Source organism: Mobula hypostoma, chromosome X2, assembly GCF_963921235.1.
Source record: "Mobula hypostoma chromosome X2, sMobHyp1.1, whole genome shotgun sequence".
NCBI lineage: Eukaryota > Metazoa > Chordata > Chondrichthyes > Myliobatiformes > Myliobatidae > Mobula > Mobula hypostoma.
This window is the reverse complement of record NC_086129.1, coordinates 40,020,609-40,045,947: the sequence shown is the minus strand read 5'-3', so window position 1 is coordinate 40,045,947 and position 25,339 is coordinate 40,020,609. Positions and strand designations below refer to the sequence as shown.

At 38.4% G+C, this 25,339-nt stretch overlaps 1 protein-coding gene across 2 annotated transcripts in view; it reads left to right on the top strand.

The window, feature by feature from the left end:
- Window positions 1-25,339, top strand: part of sorl1 (sortilin-related receptor, L(DLR class) A repeats containing) — a 258,600-nt gene that overhangs the window by 70,800 nt on the left and 162,461 nt on the right. For both annotated transcript variants that reach the window (XM_063038299.1, XM_063038298.1), the window contains exons 3-6: window positions 5,807-5,932; window positions 7,931-8,092; window positions 10,139-10,206; window positions 10,724-10,901. In XM_063038299.1, the coding sequence (XP_062894369.1) occupies window positions 5,807-5,932; window positions 7,931-8,092; window positions 10,139-10,206; window positions 10,724-10,901 (534 nt within the window). The remainder of the gene's footprint in view (window positions 1-5,806; window positions 5,933-7,930; window positions 8,093-10,138; window positions 10,207-10,723; window positions 10,902-25,339) is intronic.

Here is a 25,339-nt window from a genome sequence, read left to right as displayed (position 1 = left end):
CTGAGGAGACAACCTTGTGGAATGCCAGTGTGTAGAATAATTGTGGCAGTGGTGTTGCTGTCTATACTTATTGCAGTCTGTTGGTTAGGAAGTCAATGATGCAATTGCAGAGGGAGGCATTAACTCATGGGTTCTGGAGTTTAGTGATAAGTTTGCTTGGAATAATAATATTGAAAGCAAGAACTGTAGTCAATAAACTGGTCTGACAGAGGTATCTTTGCTCTCCATTTGCTGCAGAGATGAGCGTAGGACCAGGGAGATGGTGTCCACCATTACTGTTAGATACAAAGCAGCTTCTTTACTTGACAAAAGGTACAGCAGACATCATATGGAGACGCTTTTGGTAGAAAGATCTGCTGGCCCAATGTGGGGTTCAATGTTTTATGTGCTAAACATAGGGCAATTCCATATTTGCAAAGTATAGATGATGTTTTCTTTTGAAACTACAAACAAACTTCACACCTCCTGATTTGCATTTGTACCACAGACGCCAGCATCGTCTGGACTGGGATTCACAGCTTTCAGGGATGCATTGTTCCAAATTAAATCCACAATACATTTTCAAGGGACAGAAGACTGGTAGCCAAAGCCATTCGCTAAATGTAAATGACCAAAACCCAAAACTCACTCTAACAAGGCAAGAACTGTAGTCAATAAACAGGTCTGACGGAGGTCTTTACTCTCCGTTTGCTGCAGAGATGAGCGTAGGACCAGGAGGATGGTGTCCACAGTAGACTCGTTTCAGTGGTAGACAAATTTTAAGTTTTCTGGAAAGCTCAAGTTGATGCTTGCCATGACCAGCTTTTCAAAGCACTTCATGACAGTAGATGTTGGAGTTACTGGGTGATAGTCATTAAGGCACATCTTGTTTTTATTGGGTACTGAGGTGATAGTGGTCATCTTAAAGCAGGAGGGATCCACAGCCTGGGGGAGGTAGAGGTTAAAAATCTCTCAAATACCCCTTGAAAAGAGAAACTAGAAAAAGAAACGAGCACAATCTTGCAGCGTAGTGTCATTTTTAATGTGGGCAACAAAATTATGAATACGAATATACTTTTTTCTGGGTAAATAACCCATCTGCAGGTTGAATAGTTTGTTAGCTGTTCTACATCTTTGAATAGTATCTTAGCTGTTCTACGTGTTAAGACTTGTACTGCTGCTTGAACAATGAAGTAGGTTTTCCCTTCACATGTACATTAACATTACTGTGCTAATAATTTATATAATAATGAAACAAAACCTCGGGCTTCTCTAATGCAAACACGAGGAAATCTGCAGATGCTGGAATTTCAAGCAACACACATAAGAGTTGCTGGTGAACGCAGCAGGCCAGGCAGCATCCCTAGGCTTCCCATCCCATGATCCTCTCAAATCCCTTTTGCCAATCACCTGTCCAGCTCTTGGCTCCATCCCTCCCCCTCCTGTCTTCTCCTATCATTTTGGATCTCCCCCTCTCCCTCCAACTTTCAAATCTCTTACTCACTCTTCCTTCAGTTAGTCCTAACGAAGGGTCTCGGCCTGAAACGTCAACTGTACCTCTTCCTAGAGATGCTGCCTGGCCTGCTGCGTTCACCAGCAACTTTGATGTGTGTGTGTGTGTTGCTCGGGCTTTTCTGATCAAGTGCTTTTCTTCCAAGTTATGTAATTATTGACAGAGTCATAGAGTGAACCATGATTAACTGCTTCAGATTTTAAGAAAAACAAATGGCTTGCTACTTGTCTGTTATCTGGATTGCAGGAGTTTGTTTGTATCAGCATAACCATAGACTTTAGATTCGGCAATTTGGTGCCTTAATTCATGTTCATTGGGACTCTTTTTTTGTTTTCTCAGTTGTCAAGCAGGTTTCAATAAATTTTATATGATCCAAATGTTTTTTATAATGGCATATGTAAAGAGTAAATCTGTTGTTGTTGTTGTTATTATTATTATTCCATAAAACAATGGAAAAAGCTTTGTTGTGCATGCCATCCGTGCAATCACTACTTAAAACAGTTCATTGAGGAAATATAAAGGAAAACAATTGCAAATAAAGTGTTACAGTTGCAGAGAAAGTGTAGTACAGACAGGAAAGTACAAGGACCTGGTGCAATTGAGGTCAAAAGTCTGTCATACTATACAGTTTAATGTCTTATAACAGAGAGATAGGTGTTCTCCTTGAGCCTGGTGCTGTGTGCTTTCAGGCTTTTGTATCTTGTGTCTGATAGGAGGGGTGGGGGAAGAGTGTTTAGGGTGGTGGGGCCTTTGATTATGCTGGCTGTTTCACTGAGGCAGTGAAAAGTGTAGACAGTCCATGGAGGGGAAGGCTAGTTTCTATGGCATGATGAGCTATGTATACAACTCTACAATTTCTTTGGTCTTGGGCAGAGCAGTTGCCATACCAAGCTATGGTGTATCTGGATAGGATATTGTCTGTGGTGCATTGATGTAAAAACTCACGATTGTCAACATGACCATGCCAGATATCTCTGCTTCCTGAAGAAGTCAATGCACTGCTGAGCTTTCTTGGCTGTGGCATCTTTCTGGTTAGACCAGGGTAGACTATTGATGTTCACTCCCAGGAATTTGTGCTCAACCCTCTCCACTTCAGCACCATTAATATGAACAGAAGCATGTTCACTGCCCACCCACCCCCTTAGTGAATACAGTGGCCAGTGCTTTTGTTTGCTGACATTGAAGGCACGTTTGTTATCATGACATCATACCACTAGCTCCTCTATCTCAAAGTTCAAAGCAAATTTATTATCAAAGGGTTGTATATGGTGACATACATGTACTGAGATTTGTTTCTTTGGTGTACTCAATCAATCCAAGAAATATAATAGAGTTAATGAAAGACCACACCCAACGGGGCGGACAAACAACTAATATCTGAAAGATGACGAGCTTTGCAAAAACAAAAGAGATCAAAAATAAATGAGCAATAAGCATCAAGAACATGAGATGAAAAGTCATTGACAGTGAGTCGATAGGTGTGGGAACAGTTAAGTGATGGGGCAAGTGAACTTGAGTGAAGTTATCCCCTTTGTTTCAAGGGCCTGATGGCTGAGGAGCAATAACTGTTCCTGAACCTGGTGGTGAGTGTCTAGTACCACCTTCCTGATGGCAGCAGAGAGAAGAGCATGACCTGGGTGGTGGTGGAGTCCCTGATGATGGATGCTGCTTTCCTGTGATAGCGCGCATGTAGATGTGCTCAACGGTGGGGAGTGTTTTACCTGTGATGGACTGGGCCACATCCAACTTTTTGTGGGATTTTTTTCCATTCAAGGCTATGATGCGACCAGTCAATATACTCTCGAACTTCAGAGAAAGTAGAGATGCTGTCATGTTTCCTTTGTAATTGCACTTGCGTGCTGGGTCCAGGGCAGGTCCTCTGAAATGATAACACTGAGAAATTTGAAGTCCCTTCCTGTACAGTGATGCATTGTTATTTAAGGTATGTATTTGGATATTTAAATACATTGAATTTTATAAAATTGTATTTGAATATCCAAAGTTTTAATTTGCATTAAAAATTACGTTTGTGATTTTCATGCTGTCAGGACAGTTTAACATATTTAAAATGGTTTATATTTTTAATATAAGAGTAATTTAAAAGTGCACAGCAGTACTTTCTCATGTAAGCTTTGCTTAAACCCTTTGGTTTAGTGAGGTGCATCTTTCTTACTGCTCCCTCTTCTTCCTCTGACTTTGTTTTCTTTTGCCTATACTTTTCTCTTCCTCACCCCTCTACATTCTCTTATATCACCCCACATACTCGTAGGGATAAGGTCGATCCTCTCACAAAGCACCATGAAGTTTGTCAGACTGAAAATAATGAAGATATTTCATAATTGGATCAGTGTCAGGAGATGCTCGAGTAAGCAAAAAGAACAAGTGGCATCTTGAAAGTATTTGTTGGGGCATTTGCTGTTTAGCATTTTTATCGATGATGCAAGTGATTGAAAGGAAAACCAGCTATCCAAATTTGGATGATGACTCCCAAATAGATCTTTTCATAATATGTCGGTGGAAGTCTTTTTTAAAAAAAAAATCAAGTTAGAAAAAGATAAGTGAATGTGCATAATTGCAGTAAATAGATTTCAGTGTGAATAAATGTGAGATCATCGAGTTTGAATCTCAAATGGAACAAGATGCACAAAAAATAGTAAAACATTAGGAGGTAAGAATATTTCACGTAGACATGGATCTATATACATTAAAATGCCATAGATATGGAGAGAAAATAACAGGAAATAGAAATGCAGAATGCTGGAAATAATCAAGTCAAGCAGCGTTGGTGGAGAGAGAGAGAGTAAACATTTCTAATTTGAATTTCAATGCAACTTTTTTATCATTTCAGGCAAAGTGTGATTAGAGGAATATGGCTCTAATGATGTAACTTGTATGGGAAGAGAAATTGGTCATGAGGAAGTTCAGAAAATGGATGGACAATGAGAACAGTGTTCTTAAAGAGAGAATCAGTTGTTGTACAACAGAATTTAGAGGACATCTTTATGGCAGCAAGCACTTTGAGGCTTTAAATTTTAAGCTATATCTTTAAATTTATCAGTTTCTTTCATTTTCTAATCTACTGTCAACTCTTGAGGTATGAACACACTTTTCATATCTCTTGCATCAGTGATTTGCATCTTATGGTTTCAATTTAAACAATTTCATTTTCCTTGTTCCTAACTTTCAATTGCACCAGTGCGCTCAGCTGCCCTGCTCTGAATTTTATTTTGTCAGTCTTTCTCAAAAAATTGCTGTGTCTGTTTCTATGCCTTTTTCACTTTGGAAAAGTCAAAATATATTAGGCCACTTAGGTTGGAAAGATGGCTATTTACTACATTCACCTTGCATAACATTTAAGGTGAATAGTCAGAGTGTTTTTAAGACATTGTCCAACATAGCAGCAGGTTGAACATTAATTTCATATGCCTGCATTTAGCCCATATCGTTTGTTCTAAACCTTTCCTATCCATAGATCTGTCCATCGTTGTTGTTATTGTATCCGGCTCAACCACTTCCTCCGAATACCTGCCACCTTCTGTGTTGGAAAAAGCATACCCACTTCAATTCCCTTTTTAAATATTTCCCCACCATCTCAAACCTTTACCCTCTGGCATTTGACTCACCAACTCTTTGGGCGGGGGGGGTGGGGAGGGAGAGACTGTGACCATCCATGTTATCTGTTCCCCTCACGACTTTATAAAACTCCTGTTAGATTACCCCTTAGCTTCCTTCACTCCAGGGAAAATGATCCCAACCAGTCCAGTGTCTCCTTGTACACTCAAGCTCTCTAACCCTGGCAACATCCTTGTGAATCTTTTCTGCACTCTCTAGCTTAATCACATCCTTCCTACAGTATATTGATGAGAACTGTACACAGTATTCCAAATGCAGTCTCACTAGCATTTTGTACAGCTTCATAACATGAAGTCTAACTCTTGTATTCATTGCCCAGTCTGATGAAAGCAAGCATGCCATCTGCTCCTTTCATCAGCTTGTCTGCCTGTATCACTACTTTTGGACATCTGTATACTTGTGCCTACAGATAGCTTTTGTCCTACAACACTCCCTCGGGCCCTGTTAATTGCTGTGTATGTCCTACCTTGGTTTAACTTCCCAAAATGCATCAGCATGCCATTGTCCTTAAATTCAATGTTGGAGAAAGGAATAGAAGATTCCGCTGAGTGGATTAAATAAAAAGATGGATGGAGACTTGTGGAGCACCCGTGATATAATAGATAAATTGAGTTTATCAGCTTGGTTCTTATTGTTAATTCTGTGTAATAATTTTTCCTCTTTGGTCTCTCCTACCCCTAGGTGTACATTTCATATGACTATGGGAAGACCTTCAAGAAAATCAATGAGAAGTTCAAACTGGAAGATGAAACAAAAACACAAAAATGTATTGCTCAGTTTTACCACAGCCCAATAGATAACAAACGGGTAAGAGTCATTCTTTAGAATAATGGGGAAAAAGTTGGTGCTGTTACAATAAGTATCTTCTCTTCAGATTTATTTGTACATACCTCATTATTAATTTTTTACTTTTTCATAATGTAGTGGTGTTTCTAGAACAGCACTGATCCGTTGCTGTCAGCTGTTCTCTTTGACAATCTCCTTTTATGTAAAGATTGTAGTTATTGATACCTTGTATGTTTCTAATGGTGCAAATGCTTTGGTTCCATATTTTTAATCCACTGATTTAACTGCACAGAGTTAAACTTCAATTGATGGCAATCAGAGAAGTTGCAGGATTTTTATCATAGGGTGTCTATATATAATACTGGAACTTTCTAGCTTAAAGCACAATGTAAGTATCATCATAAATTCCGCACTGCCTTAGGAGGCTGATGTGGTTCATGTTTTGTAACTTGGGAACCAATCTGTGGGAAGGTAAACTTTGACTGCAAAATTTATCATGGTCCTTGGTGCATTAGCAGTGTTTGCTAACTGATGAAAGGTATTTCAAGACCTCATCTTAAATCTGGCATCAAGCTAATGTTTATCGAGCACATTGATCTAGTACTCAATGCTTTGGACAGACAATAGTAAGCCTGAAGTGTTGGAGAAGCCCTGGCAAATGCTGTCTCTGTAAGATCTTCCAAATGCATTGGCAGGATAGGTGAACTAATGTCAGAACTCTTCCCTAGGCCAGTATTCTCAGCAACTGCACTTTTTTAAAAAGTCCAATCACTTATAGCAGGCAGGCCACATTTTCTGTGTGACTGACTTCAAATTCTAAAATGAGCACTATTCTGAATCGTGGGGATAAAAACTTTCAGGAAGATGGAGATGAGATGATTCAAGAATGTTCTCAGTCTCTGGGGTAAGGAGGACAGGATCCAGGTCGGCACCAAAGCACCGTTTGTTTCCTCACTGGGATACATGAAAAGCAAAAATGGGAAGAATGCAAAACATCTATCTGCCTATTTTATTGAGCAGTTGATGTCCCACCTGTGGCTGAGTTGGTGTATTTTGCATTGCATTTTTTAAAAACTTCAGAATCCACAGAACTGAAGGAGAAACAAGTCATTCTTTACTCTTTGGGACCCCCCCAAGAATTTACAGATCAATGAATTCAGAGAAGCACTCCAGTGAAAACTGTATCACTGTTACTATGTAAATTGACACTTTTCTCTGGCCAAGCATAACTTTGTTTTGATATTTTTCTTATTTGGACAATAACCTGATATTTCAAAAGCTAAATACAGCAGGTGCTCGAAATGTGATTTCAAACAATGAAAATTCAGTGTTCAGTCTTGTCTGTCCATGTCCCCCACACCTTCACCTTTAAATAGAGTTCTTTGTGAAGCAGTGCTTTCCTGCAGTGTCTCCTGGAAAGCCATACACTAAAAGTTTCATTCTTCCCCTTTGCAAGATCATTTGTCATTTATGCCCACCAGGTGGAATAACTTTTAAACTATGACATGTGCACTGCAATAAATGGTTCTGGCAATTCTGTATATTGAAACTAAAACATATAAAGTTCTATCAGTTGATTTGCAAGGAAGTTCATTACTACAAAAATGACATTGAGAAATATTTATTGATAATGCATCTTTCAGATGTGATTGACTCTGGGTCTTGATGTTCATTCTGCCTACAAATTTGTATTACTAACAAGTATAATAAATTCCAATGGCTTTTAATTTTGTTATCCAAAATTTCTTTTATAATTTGCAAAAAACAATTTTAGCTCCAGGAAGCCATCCATACATTGCATAATTTATCCTATTTATGATTTTTAAAAGCAAAAAGTCATGTTGTATTCTAAAGTTTAGTCACAAAGTATTGTTGACTAATGACAAGACTTCATTGCACAAATGATGCCAAAGAGGTTAGGAAATTCTTAACACTGTAAGAAGCATCTTAGTAATTCTAAAATTAATGGGAATTCTTGTTTGTTAAGTTTATACTGATTTGTTTTTCCTGTTTACTCAGTTTCTTTTTGCAGACACCAAAAATCATTGCTTGTGGATCACTTTGAACTTCTGCTCTTCAATCCAGCACGTTCCTATTCCTTTCAGTCCAACAGATCTTCTCCTGCACAGCACAAATCCCAGTCTTGTTCTTGGTTATGATAGCTCTCATCCAAACAAACAGGTATTATTTATTTGTCTCAGCCTTGCTGTATGCAGGAAATGATTGAAGAAAATTGATGAATAGTTGTGGTCACCTCACTACAGGAAGGATGTGGATACTACAGAGAGAGTACAGAGGAGATTTACAAGGATGTTGCCTGGATTGGAGGGTGTACCTTATAAGAATAGGTTAAGTGAACTTGGCCTTTTCTCCTTAAAGCGACAGAGGATGAGGTGACCTTTTAGAGGTGTATAAGATGATAAGGGACATTGATCGTGTGGATAGCCAGAGGCTTTTTCCCACGGCTGAAATGGGTAACACGAGGGGACATAGTTTTAAGGTGGTTGGAAATGGGTACTAAGGGGATGTCAGGATTAAATTTTTCACAGTGGTGGGTGCATGGAATGCACTGCTGGCGGCGGTGGTGGAAGTGGGTACAAGGGGGTCTTTTAACAGCTTAGGTAGGTACATGGAGCTTAGAAAAATAGAGAGCTATGTGCTAGGGAAATTCTAGACAGTTCCTAGAATAGGTTACATGGTTGGCACTATATTGTGGGCCAAAGGGCCTGTAATGTGCTGTAGATTTCTATGTTCTAACAATGGTGCTGATTCTTGGGAGAATGCTACTTTGAGGCTACCAAAGCCAAAAATAAGAAGAATGTTTATTTGTTTAGGAGGTCTTGTGCTTTATTGAAGAATTTATAGGCATTATGTATAAATCATGTTGTTTTGTGCAAGAAAATAGATTCCTGTTGTTTTTTTTTTAAATGCTTGTCGTGTAGAAACAAAAGGAATCACTTTTTAAATTGTAGTTTCCCTGTAGAAAATAGATAAAAGTCATTACTTACGTCTTAATATGTATCAGTCAACCTACTAACTTAAAAAGAGCCCAGGTTAAAGTAAACTTTAAGACACTTTTGCTATGGCTTGTATCATGGCAATTTTAATTACATGGAATGCATGGCTGCATTCAGTAATTTAATTTATTATTGCGGCAAGTGTTAAGGCAGGCTGCCAGGTATGATGGTAGCAATGGCCAAAATTGTGCGGAATGTGCACAATTATTATTAGAGCATTTCAGAACCACAAGATGTGCAACCTTTGTATGTTTTTATTTGTAATACTCAACCTTAAAAAGGTTATCTGCTTTTCCATAATTTTAATCAATTAATTTACTTGCCAATTGGCATCAGGCATCACGGTAGCTAAGCAGTTAACATGATGCTATTACAGCTCGGGGCTTCAGAGTTTAATGCTGACGTCCTCTGTAAACAAATTAGTATGTTCATTACCCTGTACGCGGTGGTTTACACCGGGTGCTCTGATTTCCTGTGATAGTCCAAAGACATACCAGTCACTGTAAATTGTTCTGTGGTTAGGCAAGGGTTAAAATCGATGGGTTGCTGCGAGGTGCGATTCGATGGGCTGGATGGACCTGTTCCACTCCGCATCTCTAAATAAATACTTGGAGCATCACTTTTTTTTTTAATGCATGTTGGTGGCCTTATTCAAAGGAATGGCACAAATTTTGGGCAAACACCCAACTCCTCAGCTTGGGTTGTTGCAGGTACCATTGAACTTGGTAATGAGTCTAGGAACAGATTGCAGGGTCAGTTGTGCTTGCACTACACAGGTGAAGAAGACCTGATAGTGCTTCCAACATACTCCAGTAGCTAACAGCTCTTAATGAATCTGCTGGCTGTCGACAAGCATGATTCAGTGTAATTTGTTGCTGATTTTTGAAGTGTTTCAACTTAAATGCCATTATATCTTCTCTAGGTTGCTGTCTGAAACAAAAACTTAGCTTATTTTGGTGGGACAATAATGAATATTTAGGTATACCTTGTGTCCTTAACAGGAGCATACCCTCCAGTTGTTTAATTTGTTTTCCTTGTTAGTTTTTCCCAGGTAGGGCTTAAATTTTAATTTCCCTGTATCTTTGGTATTTGGATGCTGCAAGAGGAATTTTACAGGTGGTATTTTCTTTCAGTCTGATGAATCTATTCAGGATCCTGCAGTGTGTACTTCAGTGTGACCTTTCCTAAGAAAAGGGTTTTTATCTTGCAGCTTTGGAAATCTGATGACTTTGGACAAACATGGATCTTGATTCAGGAGCATGTGAAATCGTTCCACTGGTATGGATAATTACGTAGTTTTTAAATGTTAATTTGTCTAATTTGGAATTTTAAAAAAAGTACTGCATGTACTCCCAGATTACATTGTTGGACTTGAGGGACCAGTTAGTGCATGTACATTGAAGTCCTTGTAATTCGTGTGCTTGGAATTGACTTTCACAGAGTAGGTTAAAATACTGTTTTGGATTCTCTGAACAAGCTTTATTAAATGGTTTATAGCTCCTTTGTAGAATTGTGCATCTTGAAATTTGTTAAATCTGTTGGAATGATTGACTACTTTCATTCCCATATTTCTGCTGATTCTGTGACATAATAGGGTAGATTGGCTTGTTGGGAGGAAAAGTGGAATAGCTTGCATTAGATTGTTCTTGGCTGTGGGAAAATCTTGACTACAAGGCCATCCTACTAGGTGGAAGACTGTGCCACTTTGTGGTGTAATTCTAAGAACAATTGTTGCATCAGTTGGCTGTAAAGAATTTTCAGAAATTGCAATTGTATTTGCTCTTCAATTTTGCAGGGGTGTAGAACCATACGACTCTTCTACTACAATTTATGTTGAGCGCCATGAGCCAACAGGTTCCTCTAGCATCATCAAAAGCACAGATCTCTTTCAGACTCAAAACCATGAGATTATTTTGGAAGGAGTAGATGACTTTCAGTTGCAAGGCAAATACATGTTTGCCACAAAAAAAGTGGTGAGTATTCTGATACATATTTTTGCTTTAAGAGAAAGTCAAATAGAAGAAAAGCTTTTGCTGTTTCAATGTGTTCAACATTGGTCTTTGAGCCCATGATAAAAACTAGCAAATACCATTGGTTAATTAAGACCCCAGGCTCTCTAGTAGACCCATTGAGAATAGCCAATTGGAAGATAAAAGTACGTGCCTAGGTCTTGTTTAGTTTTGTTTTCCCCTGTTGATTTTCTCCACAGTGCAACTGTTCCCTTCAGAGCAGGATATTCCCCTCGTTTGATGAGATGTCATGTAGCTTTGTCTGAGTGAATCTTTCCCAGAGTTTTGGTAACTTTGTCATATCTGGGAAGTTGCCATGAACTTGACGGTGGTGGGTGGGGATGGAAGTGTGAATTAGAAAAGAGAAGGGACAGGTGGTGGCATAATGTTGGAGCTAGCGAATATTGCCAAGGATAATACATTGAATATGGTGGCTGGTGGGGTGGAAGGCAAGTACCAAGGTGTTGGTCAAGTGATATTGTTAACAAGCTATTAAAGAGAAATTCTTTCCTAAAATTAACTAGTATATGTGGAGACAAATATGTTGAAAATACAAGGGATAAGTTGGAATCTGAAATTCTTTTTTCAGAGATCTTACTGTTTTCCTTTTTTCCTTTCATTTCCAGATTTTGAGCTAATCTTTTAATTAAATGTACTTGTACAGTTCTGTCTCTACCAGATTTACTGGTAGAAGTCAAAACTAGGTGATTTCACAATAGGATAAATTGCATGAATCTTATTGCTGCTAATTGGAACAGTCTTCAAAGCTATTCATTTAGGAAGTTGGCTGTGAGCATCTTGACCTTGTTTCATATGGGGTTCGTGGACTACCCAACAATACCCAAAATTGAGATTATTGTAATTTCACATTTTCATTTGTCCTGGTTTCCTGGGAGGTTTTTATGATTTGTGGAAGCTAGTCATCCATGTGCTCAGGAGCTAGTCATGGGATGATTCTGAATGTGTTCTGTACCAAATAGTTTGATTTTTGAGTTGTGGGACTGTAAACTTAAATTTGCCGGACCAATGACTACGCCACAAACAGTTCTTTACTTTATTCTTTTCACCAGTTTATTTGTTGAAACTCAGCCAGCGAGAGGTCTGGAGCCACACACCAGAGGGAGAGGGTTTTGAGTAGTACCTCTATTGAACCTGCAGACACGTTACAATTTATCGAACTAGCTTAAGAGACAAAGAGCACTTAGTTCAACTGGTATTCCCACCAAGTCTGTTGGAGCAAAACTTAATTACTTAGATAAGAGAGTTCACTAAATCAAGGTTTTAATTACAGATGGATGTACTGTCCAGTCCTTATCAGTTATTCCCTTTGCTAGGCCCTGATTTAATTATAGACAGATGTTCATTTCTGTCCTTGTCAGTGAGTCCTCCCTTTCCCTAAACAAACGAGGGTACTTAGCTCATTTCTTGCAAAACCATAAGGCAGGATGTGTGCGACTGATAAGCAGAACCCAACCCCCAGAACATAACATTCTCAGGAGACGTCTGCAAGGTTGTTAGTCTGAAACCAGTCTCAGGTGGATTACTCAGAGCAGAATAAACAGAAGTTTGTACACAATTTTAACTGGTTATCTACAAGGATCTAAAAATCATTTCCTATTTCCCCAATACCCTTAAAACTTCATCAGGACTAGATGGTTAGTTAAACTATTGTGCACTATCTAGCATGGAATATTTAACTTGAGAAGGTACCAAGGATATTGTGTAAAGGGTCTATGAATACAGCCCCGTGATGTACCAGCCAGTGTGCTGAAAAGGGTGACCACAAGACCTGCACATTTGATCGATGTTCTACAAAGTGTTGATGAAATGTCTATACTGCTTAGTGTAAGACCAAGCAGTACAACTACACAAAATGTGACCTTTTTTATTTTTTTTGTAAGGGAAGATCATTTAGTTCTACTGTATGTACATCAGTCATTCCTTATTGCACTTTCATATCAATGTTAAGAGAATATTTGTGTAGAAATTTTCTTTTTACAATACCTTTCTTAAATAAGACTGGGTACAGGTTGAATGCTAAGTGTGTCAAATATGGTTTGGAGTGAAGGAAATGTTCTTGGTTACTTTCACTTGAAGATGGTTCAGTCATCACTAAATATAATTTGGAATTTTTATTTTAAGTGCATTTGGTTCCAGAAACTGACTCTGACCCGATCGTCGGCGCATGATATGGTGCCAGACATTCTCAAAGCAAACGCTTCAAGTTGTAGAGCTTGAACAAGTCTTGCCCACAGACTTGTTTTGTAGGTGGTTAGGCTGGTCTCTATGCTGAGCTGGCTGTCAACAGCTTGAATGTTTGTCAACTTTTCTGACATTAAAAATAAAATTTAAAAGCATGAGAGAAAAAAAAATCAATCAGCATAGGCTCCGAAATGTAATCTTTTGAAATTAACTGAAATGTGCCCCCCTCCCCCCCGGCCAGGAGTTAGCTCTCCATTGAAGTGAATTATTGAATTTGCAGTAAGTTGATGCAGAATTGCCTGCACTTCTGTGAAATCAATGTTGTTTTACATAAGCAAGTATACAATGAAAGGGACACTTGGGCAGGATACTTGGTAGTGTAGAAGAGCAGAGGGATCTGGGGGTACATGTCTGCAGATCCCTGAAAGTTGCCTCACAGGTGGATAGGGTAGTTAAGAAAGCTTATGGGGTGTTAGCTTTCATAAGTCGAGGGATAGAGTTTAAGAGTCGCAATGTAATGATGCAGCTCTATAAAACTCTGGTTAGGCCACACTTGGTGTACTGTGTCCAGTTCTGGTCGCCTCATTATAGGAAAGATGTGGAAGCATTGGAAAGGGTACAGCGGAGATTTACCAGGATGCTGCCTGGTTTAGAGAGTATGGATTATAATCAGAGATTAAGGGAGCTAGGGCTTTACTCTTTGGAGAGGAGGATGAGAGGAGACATGATAGAGGTGTACAAGATAATAAGAGGAATAGATAGAGTGGATAGCCAGCACCTCTTCCCCAGGGCACCACTGCTCAATACAAGAGGACATGGCTTTAAGGTAAGGGGTGGGAAGTTCAAGGGGGATATTAGAGGAAGGGTTTTTACTCAGAGAGTGGTTGGTGCATGGAATGCACTGCCTGAGTCAGTGGTGGAGGCAGATACACTAGTGAAGTTTAAGAGACTACTGGACAGGTATATGAAGGAATTTAAGGTGGGGGCTTATATGGGAGGCAGGGTTTGAGGGTCGGCACAACATTGTGAGCCGAAGGGCCTGTTGTGTGCTGTACTATGCAAACAACAGGAATTCTGCAGATGCTGGAAATTCAAGCAACACACATAAAAGTTGCTGGTGAACGCAGCAGGCCAGGCAGCATCTCTGGGAAGAGGTGCAGTCGACGTTTCAGGCCGAAACCCTTCGTCAGGACTGCACCTCTTCCTAGAGATGCTGCCTGGCCTGCTGCATTCACCAGCAACTTTTATGTGTGTGCTGTACTATTCTATGTTCTATGACACAATATAACATTAGAAAGAAGACTAATTTTTTTTTCTTCAAGCATAAATATTAAATTGAGTACAGGAATTCATCCTACAAGATGATAACATTGCTTTTTTTAAAATCTGCTATTATTCCTGATATTTTTTTTCCCCCCTTTGGAGCCTATTAAGATGGTGAGCCATGTGGTTCAGGTCAAAAAGATTTAAGCTGCCCCAGTGTAATAGTGAATCTTTCCAGTAGCATTGCTTCATGATACTGCAAAAAAAAAAGTACAAAATTAGCTTCCAGTTTATGTCTTTTCAGTTTGAGAATTTATTCAGGTGAGTTGATGTACTCCAGGGCACTGAAATTCTCTTCCTTCCTACTCCTCTGACTGTCTCTTTTGGGACTAAGGATGACTTCTATTGTAATCCTGTTATGAAGAGCTGAGATGCTCAGTATCTTCCCAGATGTTGTTTCTTCATTTTGGGAAGCTTATAGGTTTGTGATCCTCAACAGCAAGTTGAGGATATTGTGTCTTTTTCAAGGAATCTGATACATTCTCGAAGCTTTTTCTCTCCTGATGAAACTCTGGGTAGAGAGCTTTCTTTAGGAGTTCTTTCTAGGGCATAAAGATTGTGGCCTGTCAATCATTATGCAATTGGAGCCATTACTGCAGTTTGGGAGGTGACGCTGACCTGATCCCCTTCTATCCTACCTGTGGGTTTGAAGGATCTTACCAAGTGAGTTGGAAATCTGCCGAAGTGGTGCCAAAGTTGAAGGAAGGATTCTGTTGCTTGTTCATGAGCAGATCGTTCAGTAACATTTGTTTACTGTGCTAATTTAATTAGAGGTGAATGTTGCTCAAGGCTTTTTTTTGTTATTGTCATTGTCCTCATCAAATGCATCCATAAAGTTCAAAGTACATGTATGTCACCAGATGCAGCCCTAAGAATAGTTTCATTTTTGTGGGCATACTCTGTAAATTCAAGAACCATAATAGAATCAATGAAGGACCGTACCCAGCAAGGTGAACAAACAACCAATTGCAAAAGTCAATATGCTGTGCAAATACAAAAAGTAATAATAAATAAGCAATAAATATTGAGAACATGAGATGAAGAGTACTTGAAAGAGAGTCCATGGGTTGTGGGAACAGTTCAGTGATGGGGCAAGTGAGGTTATCCTCACTGGTTCAAGAACCTGATGGTTGAGGGGTAATAACTGTTCCTGAACCTGGTGGTGAGAGTCCTGAGGCTTCTGTGCCACCTTCCTGATGGCAGCAACGTCAAGAGAGCAGTGTGGCGGTGTGTCCATGATGGATGCTGCTTTCCTGCAACAGCGCTCCATGTGGATCTGCTCAATGGAAGGGAGGGTGTTACCCGTGATGGACTGGGCTGTACCCACCACTTTTTGTAGGATTTTTCATTCAAGGGCATGGGTGTTTCCCTAGCAAGTTGTGATATACTCTCCACCACATATCTATAGAAGTACATCAAAGTTTTAGATGTCACGCTGAATCTTTGCAAACTTCTAAGGCAGTAGGGTCGCTGCTGTGCTTTCTTTGTAATTGCATGTATGTGCTGGGCCCAGGACAGGTCCTCTGAAATGATAACACCAAAAAATTCAAAGTTGCTGATCTTCACCGCCTGTGATTTTCATGATGAGGACCTGCTCGTGGACCTCCAGCTTCTTCCTCCTGCAGTCAGTAATCAACTGCTTGGCCTTGCTGACATTGAGTAAAGAGATCGTTGTTGTGACACCACTCAGCCAGATTTTCAACCTCCCTCCAATATGCTGATTGGTTACTATCTTTTGATTCGGCTAACAGCCATAGTGTCGTCAACAAACTTGAATATTGCATTGGAGTTGTGCTTAGCCGTAAGTGTAAAGCAAGTAGAATAGGGGGCTAAGCACACAGTCTTGTGGTGCACATATTCTGATAGATTGTAGAGGTGATGTTGTTGCCAATCCAAACTGACTGGGGCCTGCAAGTGAGGAAATAGAGGAAGTGAACAAAAGTATTGTAGGGTTTCTTATTAATAAAACAAATTGAGTTACTGGATGTTAAATTTGTTTTAATTTGGTTCCTTGTGTTTCTAAGCTCAGTAACTTCATGAAGGTTATAGTTGATGTTATTAGCCACAGTTTTTTCCAAATGGTTGATTTTAATTTTCATAGCAATTTATTTTGCAGGAGGCCCCAACAGAAAATGTCTCAAACTTCCTGTATTTAAAAAAAAATTAGTTAAAAGCCGTATTGACTAAATCCTTTTGATATTCCTGCTTCCAAGATCTGACGTGTGAATGTGTATTGTAATTGTTACCATGAAATGTCCTATTCATCGGATGGCAGTTGAATGAGGAACAGTTGTACTTATTAACGTAGAAAACTATTAAATTCTCTTACTGAGTGATTTAAAGCCAGATATTTTGTACTGTTGACCTAATCATAGCTTTTCTTATCAAATATTGAACAAGAAAAATGTATTGTGCAGTTAAACTCTCAATGAAAGGAAGATTTGTCTTGTACCACCCTTTCTGGATGTTTGTTGTAGTCGTTATAGTGCTCCTGCTTCATTAATGATGCTTGTTTGGGTGCTTACCCAAACTATGGTACATATTTGCTTTGCAGAGCTATCCTGAGTGGTATTTATTTTTAGAGACAATCTGTTAAAGCTTTACATAAAACATGTCCTTATTCCTTTATTTTAAGTAATAAACCATGATGACAGGGACTAGACTCAAGGTGTTATTCAGCTTGGTGAGATGGGGGAAATAAATTAGCCTGTGCGTAGACTTCAGTACACATGAATGATAGTAATTGACAAAATCTCATACCATACTTTCATAATAAGCAGTCTCTATGGCTGATTTTTCTCTTTTTTTTGCTGGTCTGATTTTTTTTTAGAAAGGTGCCTTTTGAATGGAAAGCTCTCTCTATTCTTGGGGTAGAGGTGGTGGAGAAGATGTAAGAATGTGTATGCAGGTCATCAGAACTTCTGCCTGGAGAGGGTCTTTTAATTTTGTTTCCTTCTACTTTCTTTTGTTCTTGTGTGGGGGGTGGGGGGGGGGGGAGAAGATGCATACTCAAATTCTGGAAGCTGAACCAAAAATGTGACCAAAGTCGTGTGACATGGCTTGCCTAGCCATTAGAATCATGAAAGTTTTTGACATAAGAGGCCATTTGGCTATTGTGTCTGCCATTTGAAAAAGATCCAGTCAGCCTAATCACTATTTTACAATTTGTCTGTAATCTTGCAGGTCCTTAAGTAGACAATCAGGTGTTTTTAAACCTGTGGACTTGTGAATCTAATCAATATTTTGGGTAGTGAGTCACTGTTGGGTTAATTTAAAAAAAAATCATTCTTGTCTTTAAATCTACACTGATTTAAAGGTATATATCTACACTGGAATCTAGCTTGCTATTGCTCCACAGAACACTGATTCTTGGTGTGTCTTTGTCTTCTAGTCCGAACACTCTCAAGTACATACCACTGTCGATAATTATTTGTTTTTTTTTCTTAATCTGCTGTCTGTGACCTGTTCTGGTGTACCAGGAACCTAGTGGGAATGTGAGACCTTTGTGGTGCTCTTCTGGCAATGTATTGTCCTGCAGCTCAATGTGGACGTATTGCCTATGAAGGCTGGTACTAGGTGGCTGAGCAACCACTTAGTGTTGAGATGTTAAGTTCAGGGCCTACACTTTGACTGCCACGATGAATTCAGATCTCTATTGTGGATTGACTGTGAACAGTTCCTTGGTCCTGCATCTCAGCTGTGAATAGCTGTAACAGCGGCTTTTAAGACAATACAACGTAGGAGCAGAATTAGGCCATTTGATCCATTGACCCTCTCTACCATTCCATCATGGCTGATCCATCATCCCTCTCAGTCTCATTCTCCTGCTTTCTCCTTGTAACCTTTGAAACCTTTATTAATTAAGAATCTATCACTCTCTACTTTAAATATGTCTAATGGCTTAGCCTCCACAGCTGTGTCCATGTCAATAAATTCCACAGATTCACCACCCTCTGACTAAAGAAATGCTTCCTCATCTCCGTTCTAATGAGATGTCCTTCTATTCTGAGGCTATACCCTCTGGTCCTAGACTCGCCCACTATTGGAAGCATTCTCTCCATGTCCACCCAATCTAAGCCTTTCAGTATTTGATAGGTTTAAATAAGATCCTTCCCACGTTCTAATAAACACCAGTGGGTTCAAGCCCAGAGCCATCAGAAGATCCTTTACGTAAACTCTAGTAGGAGGTTCATTTCTGAGTTTGCAGTAGGTTCTTAGTTAAGTAGTGTCAGCAATGTAGAAAACTGGTTGGCATCAGGTTCCTGTCACAACTGTGCTGTTAGTAACACATCACTGCATAAATGTTATGCTGATTCCATTAGTGCTTTTGTTCAGAGGAACAAATCCTGTGCATTCAGTGAGGTAAGAAGATGCCTGCACCCCCTAGGGACTTAGCATTGTTCTATTTATTCTGTCTAGGTTCTTCAGAATTTTATGTGCTTCAGTGCGTTTTGCCTTCCTCCTTTGTTGCAGGGAAAACGACCCATGCTGTTCAATCGTTAATTGGGGGGCGTCACGTGATGACGTGGGATTGAGACGTGTAAATCCAGCTCTCCCGCAACAAATCAGTAAAGTACTGTTTAAACAAAACAAAGTTAATAAATATTTTCTGAAAACTATTTATAAACTTTGTAAGACTACTTTATGATATGCCTCCTAAACTGCAACAAAAGAAGTCTGCTGTTGCGAAGCAGCCGTGAGAGGGGAAGAAAAAAGGGCCTACTGCAACGATGGAGCCTCAGACTCAGGTTGGATCTCCTTCAGTAGAACAGGGAGCAATGGCAGTGGTAACGGGTTCTTTGAAGAAGACACCGGAAATGTGCATGCGCAAATCGACACAACGCAAACTACAAGAACCGACAGCCACTGCAATTGAAAATGACTCAGTCAGAATTGGTTTCTGCAGAGAACACAGATGAAGAAGAGGAGGAAGAATTGGAAGCGATTGGAAGTAAAGGAGATGATAGAGACATAAGAGAAGCTATATTGCAATTAACGGCTGAACTAAGAAAAGTAAGAGAAGAGCTTAGAGATGCGAAGATCTGCTATAATAAAGTTATGGAAAGACAGGACAAAATGGATAAGAAGCTTCAAAAGATGGAAAGAGCAATGGGGCATATGAATGATAGAGTGGAAAAAACAGAAAATGATCTGCTTGTCTGGAACTCGGAAAGAAATCGACTCTTGGAGAAAGTGGACATGTTGGAAAATTTCAGTAGACGTAATAATATTAAAATTGTTGGTCTTAAAGAAGGTACGGAGGGAGAAAAACCAATAGAATTTTTTCAAAAATGGATCCCAGATGTTTTGCAAATGGAAGAGGAGGGTCGACCAATTGAAATTGAGCGGGCACATAGAGCTCTAAGACCAAAACCAAAAGATGACCAATATCCACGATCGATTTTAATAAAATTCTTAAGATTTCAAGACAAGGAAAGGATTCTACAGGCAGCTGCTCGAGCTGCCAAGGATAGAAAAGGGCCATTGATAATTAAAGGGAACAAAGTTTTTTTTTCTACCCTGATATAAGTTATGAACTTTTGAAGAGAAGGAAGAAATTTAATCCAGTGAAAAAAACCCTATGGGATCATGGTTATCAATTTATACTGCGTTATCCTGCAACCTTGAAGATTTTTTTGCCTGGTGGAGAAAAAAGATTTTTTGATGACTACCAGAAAGCAGAGCAGTTTGTGCGAGATTCTCTGAATATTCACCAGATACAAGAACAAATCCAGGGGAGCGAGATAGATTGAAGATGAAGATTGGGTTAAAGAATGGACTTGTTGGATTTTTGAAGCTGTATGAATGTATAAATATATCATTAATTATACGAGGGGGTTAAGAAAGGTTAAAACTGGAGGAATATTAGTTGGGAATAGTAACAATTTTGTGTGTGTATATATATATTTTTTCTTTTTTTGTATTCTTTCTATCTTTTCTTTTTGCCTGGAAGGTTGGGAGGGAAACACATAGCAACATGGTGAAGTTTAAAGAGATTCCCCAATGAACTATGAGAGTTGAGAAGATAAGTAATGTTTTAGATTGGAGTAACTTCGTTAAGAATAATGACTAATTTATTGAATTTTTTGAGTTTTAATGTTAATGGGCTTAATGGACCAGTGAAAAGAAAAAGAATCTTAACACATATTAAAAAAAATGAAGATAGATTTAGCTTTTTTACAGGAAACGCACCTAACAGAAACAGAACATCAGAAACTAAAGAGAGATTGGATGGGTAGTGTTGTTGCGGCTTCATTTAATTCCAAAAGCGAGGGGAGTAGCAATTTTGATCAATAAAATGTTACCAATTAGAATACAAAATGTAATAATTGATTCTGCGGGGAGATATGTGATTATACATTGTCAGCTTTTTTCTGAATTATGGACTTTTATGAATATTTATGCACCAAACGAAAATGATGCAAAATTCATACAAGAAGCTTTTCTGAATTTGGTGGATGCACATGAAAAAATATTAATTGGAGGAGACTTTAATTTTTGCTTAGACCCAGTCTTAGATAGATCAACCAAGGCTGTTATAAAATCGAAGGTAGTAAATTTAACGTTATCATTGATGAAGGATTTAAATTTGATTGATATATAGAGAAGAATCAATCCTAAAGAAAGAGACTATTTGTTCTATTCCCATAGACCTAAAACTTACTGAAGGATAGATTTGTTTCTATTATCAATGCATATTCAACATAGAGTGAAAAATATGGAATATAAAGCAAGAATATTATCAGATCATTCCCCTTTATTAATGACAATAATAATGGCTGATAAGGAAGAAGTGGCTTATAGATGGAGATTTAATTCAACATTATTAAAACGTCAAGATTTCTGTGATATTATGAAAAAGCAGATTCAATTTTTTTTGGATACAAATTTTCATTCAGTGGATGATAAATTTATATTATGGGATGCCATGAAAGCATATCTTAGGGGCCAGATAATAAGTTATACGTCTAAAATTAAGAAAGAATATATGGCAGAACTAGATCAATTGGAAAAAGAACCTGCTTTATTTGTACTGGCGATAGAGCCATTAGCAGAACTAATCAGAATTGATCCAGATATTATGGGTTTTGGAGTTAATCAGGAGGAATATAAAATTAATCTTTTTGCCGATGATGTTTTGATCTATTTAACAAACCCACAACATTCGTTACATAAATTATCTTCTAGATTGGATGAATATGGGAAGGTATCAGGTTACAAAATAAATTGGGATAAAAGTGAAATTTTACCTCTTACTAAAGGAGGCTATAGTCAATGTCGATTAGTAACCCAATTTAGATGGCCGGTAAATGGTATAAAGTATTTAGGTATAAGACTTGATAATGATGTAAAGAATTTATATAAATTTAATTATTTACCACTGTTGAAAAAAATTCAAGAAGATTTTGACAAATGGATGATGCTACCAATAACATTAGTAGGTAGAGTCAATGTTGTAAAAATGAATATATTTCCTAGATTACAGTATTTGTTTCAAACATTACCAATACAATTGCCACAGAAATTTTTTCAAGAGTTAAATAAATGTGTGCGAAAATTTCTTTGGAAAGGTAAAATGTCAAGAATATCATTGGAAAAATTGACATGTAAATTTGGGTTAGGAGGGTTACAACTTCCAAACTTTAAAAACTATTATAAAGCAAATCAACTTAGATTTATTGCACCTTTCTTCGATGATCAAAAACCAGCATGGATTAAAATAGAACTAGATAAGATAGGAGAAAATAGACCTGAAGATTTTATATATAAATGGGAATCTAAATGGATACGGGAAAAGAAAGAATCTCCTATATTAACACATTTGATTGATTTATGGAATAAGATAAATGTTGATAATGAAACACAGAAATCTCTATTAGCAAGGAGACCTTTGTTTCAAAACAGACTTATTCCTTTTACAATGGACAATCAACTTTTATATAATTGGTACCAAAAAGGGATTAAATTTATAGGAGATTGTTTTGAACGAGGTATATTGATGTCATTTGAACAATTAAAGGATAAATATAAAATATCTAATAATACTTTCTTTTGTTACTTTCAATTAAGGGCTTACTTAAAAGGTAAGCTGGGTCAAACAATGTTTTTGCCAAAACCTAATGAAATTGAAATTTTAATTCAAAAAGGGAAAATTAAAAAATTTATTTCTTGTATGTATAATTTGTTTCAAGAACAGACAATTAAACAAGGAACCCATAAGTCAAAGCAAAAATGGGAAACAGATTTGAATATTAATATTGATGAAACAAATTGGTCAAGACTCTGTCTTGACAGTATGACAAATACAAGAAATGTTCGACTTAGATTAGTACAATATAATTTTTTACACAAATTATATATTACACAAAAAATAAATAGATTAAATTCAAATCTACCTGATAAATGTTTTCGGTGTAATCAAGAAATTGGTACTTTTTTACATTCTACTTGGTCTTGTTTTAAAATTCAACCCTTTTGGATAAATTTAAGAGTCTTATTGGAACAAATTACTGGAACTCAACTTCCACATAACCCTGTATTATTTCTATTAGGTGATATTGAAGGGATAAAACCGAAACTTAAATTGAATAAATATCAGAAAGAATTTATAAAAGTTGCATTGGCAGTAGCTAAGAAGACTATAGCAGTTACTTGGAAATCTGATTCGTATTTAAGTATGGATCGTTGGAATAATGAAATGGCTAGTTCTATTCCACTTGAAAAAATTACTTGTAATTTAAGAGATAAATATGTAACATTTTTGAATATTTGGCGCCCTTATTTACAAAAGATAGGATGGCATATTTAAGTGCTCCGATAAAGATCTTGGTCCCTTGGGGAAAGTAACGAATAAGTATACCAAATTTATTTTGAATCCCATGGAGCATGTGGAAACCTTCCAACACCCAGGCGGTTCTTTTCTTTTTTCTCTCTTCTTTCTTTTTAGGTAGGACTATATATATGGGGGGGGGGGCTAAGGGGAGGGGGGGGAGGGTAGATTTTATCTTTTCATGTATTCTTTTTGAAAACTCAATAAAAATTATATTACAAAAAAAATCGTTAATTGTGACTCAAATTTTCAATTCTGGCAAAATTCTTGATCACCCGCAGTAATTTGTATACAATTGTATCCTATACAGTGCTAATGAGAATTGTTTACATTTGTTGTCTTCTCTGGCAGTTCCTTGGGATTGGGAATGACTGCAGTTCTAAGGAAACTGGAAGTCAATAACTTTATACTTTATTGTCACCAAACAATTGATACTAGAACGTACAATCATCACAGCGATATTTGATTCCACGCTTCCCGCTCCCTGGGTTACAAATATTAAATATTAAAAATAGTAAAAATTAGTAAATATTAAAAAATCAAATTATAAATCATAAATAGAAAATAGAAACATGGAAAGTAAGGTAGTGCATAAAAACTGAGAGGCAGGTCCGGATATTTGGAAGGTATGGCCCAGATCCAGGTCAGGATCCGTTCAGCGGTCTTATCACAGTTGGAAAGAAGCTGTTCCCAAATCTGGCCGTACAAGTCTTCAAGCTCCTGAGCCTTCTCCCGGAGGGAAGAGGGACGAAAAGTGTGTTGGCTGGGTGGGTCGTGTCCTTGATTATCCTGGCAGCACTGCTCCGACAGCGTGCGGTGTAAAGTGAGTCCAAGGACGGAAGATTGGTTTGTGTGATGTGCTGCGCCGTGTTCACAATCTTCTGCAGCTTCTTTCAGTCTTGGACAGGACAACTTCCATACCAGGTTGTGATGCACCCTAGAAGAATGCTTTCTACAGTGCATCTATAAAAATTAGTGAGGGTTTTAGGGGACAGGCCAAATTTCTTTAACTTTCTCAGGAAGTAAAGGCACTGGTGGGCCTTGGCAGTGGACTCTGCTTGGTTGGACCAAGTCAGGTCATTTGTGATATTGACCCCGAGGAACTTAAAGCTTTTGACCTGTTCCACTTGTGCACCACTGATGTAAATTGGGTCGTGCGGTCCGCTACTCCTTCTGAAGTCAACAACCAATTCCTTTGTCTTGCTGACGTTGAGGGATAGGTTATTGTCTTCGCACCATGCCACCAGGTTCTTAATTTCCTCTCTGTACTCAAACTCATCATTACCCGAGATATGGCCTACAATTGTTGTGTCATCAGCAAACTTGTGTGTTGAGTTTGATGGAAACTTGGCTACACAATCATGGGTGTACAGTGAGTACAGCAGGGGGCTGAGTACACAGCCTTGTGGAGCACCGGTGCTCAGAGTGACTGTAGAAGGGGATCAGAGGTGGAGAGGTTTAGCAACTTTAAATTCCTCTGTGTTATCTTTTCAGACGATCTGTCCTGGGTCCAACACAAGTGCCATTACAAAGAAAACACGACAGTCCCTCTACTTTCTTTAGAGGTTTCTGAAAATTCAGCATGACATCTAAAACTTTTGACAAACTTCTATAGATGTGTGGTGGAGAGTATATTAACTGGTTGCATCATGGTGTGGTATGGAAACACCAATGCTCTTGAATGGAAAATTTGTAGTAGATAGTAAATACAGTCCAGTTCATCATGGGTATAGCTTTGACCACCATTGAGCACATCTGCATGGAGCGCTGCCACAAGAAAGCAGCATCCATCATCAAGGACCCCCACCATCCAGGCCATGCTCTCTTCTCACTGCTGCCATCAGGACAAAGGTACAGGAACCTCAGGACCCACACCAACAGGTTCAGGATGGTTGCCTCTCAACCATCGGACTCTCAAACCAGTGAGGATAACTTCACTTGCCCCACCATTGTACTGTTCCCACAACCTATGGACTCACTTTCAAGGACTCTTCATCTCATGTTCTTAGTATTTATTATTGGTATTTTTTTTTGTTTGTATTTGCAC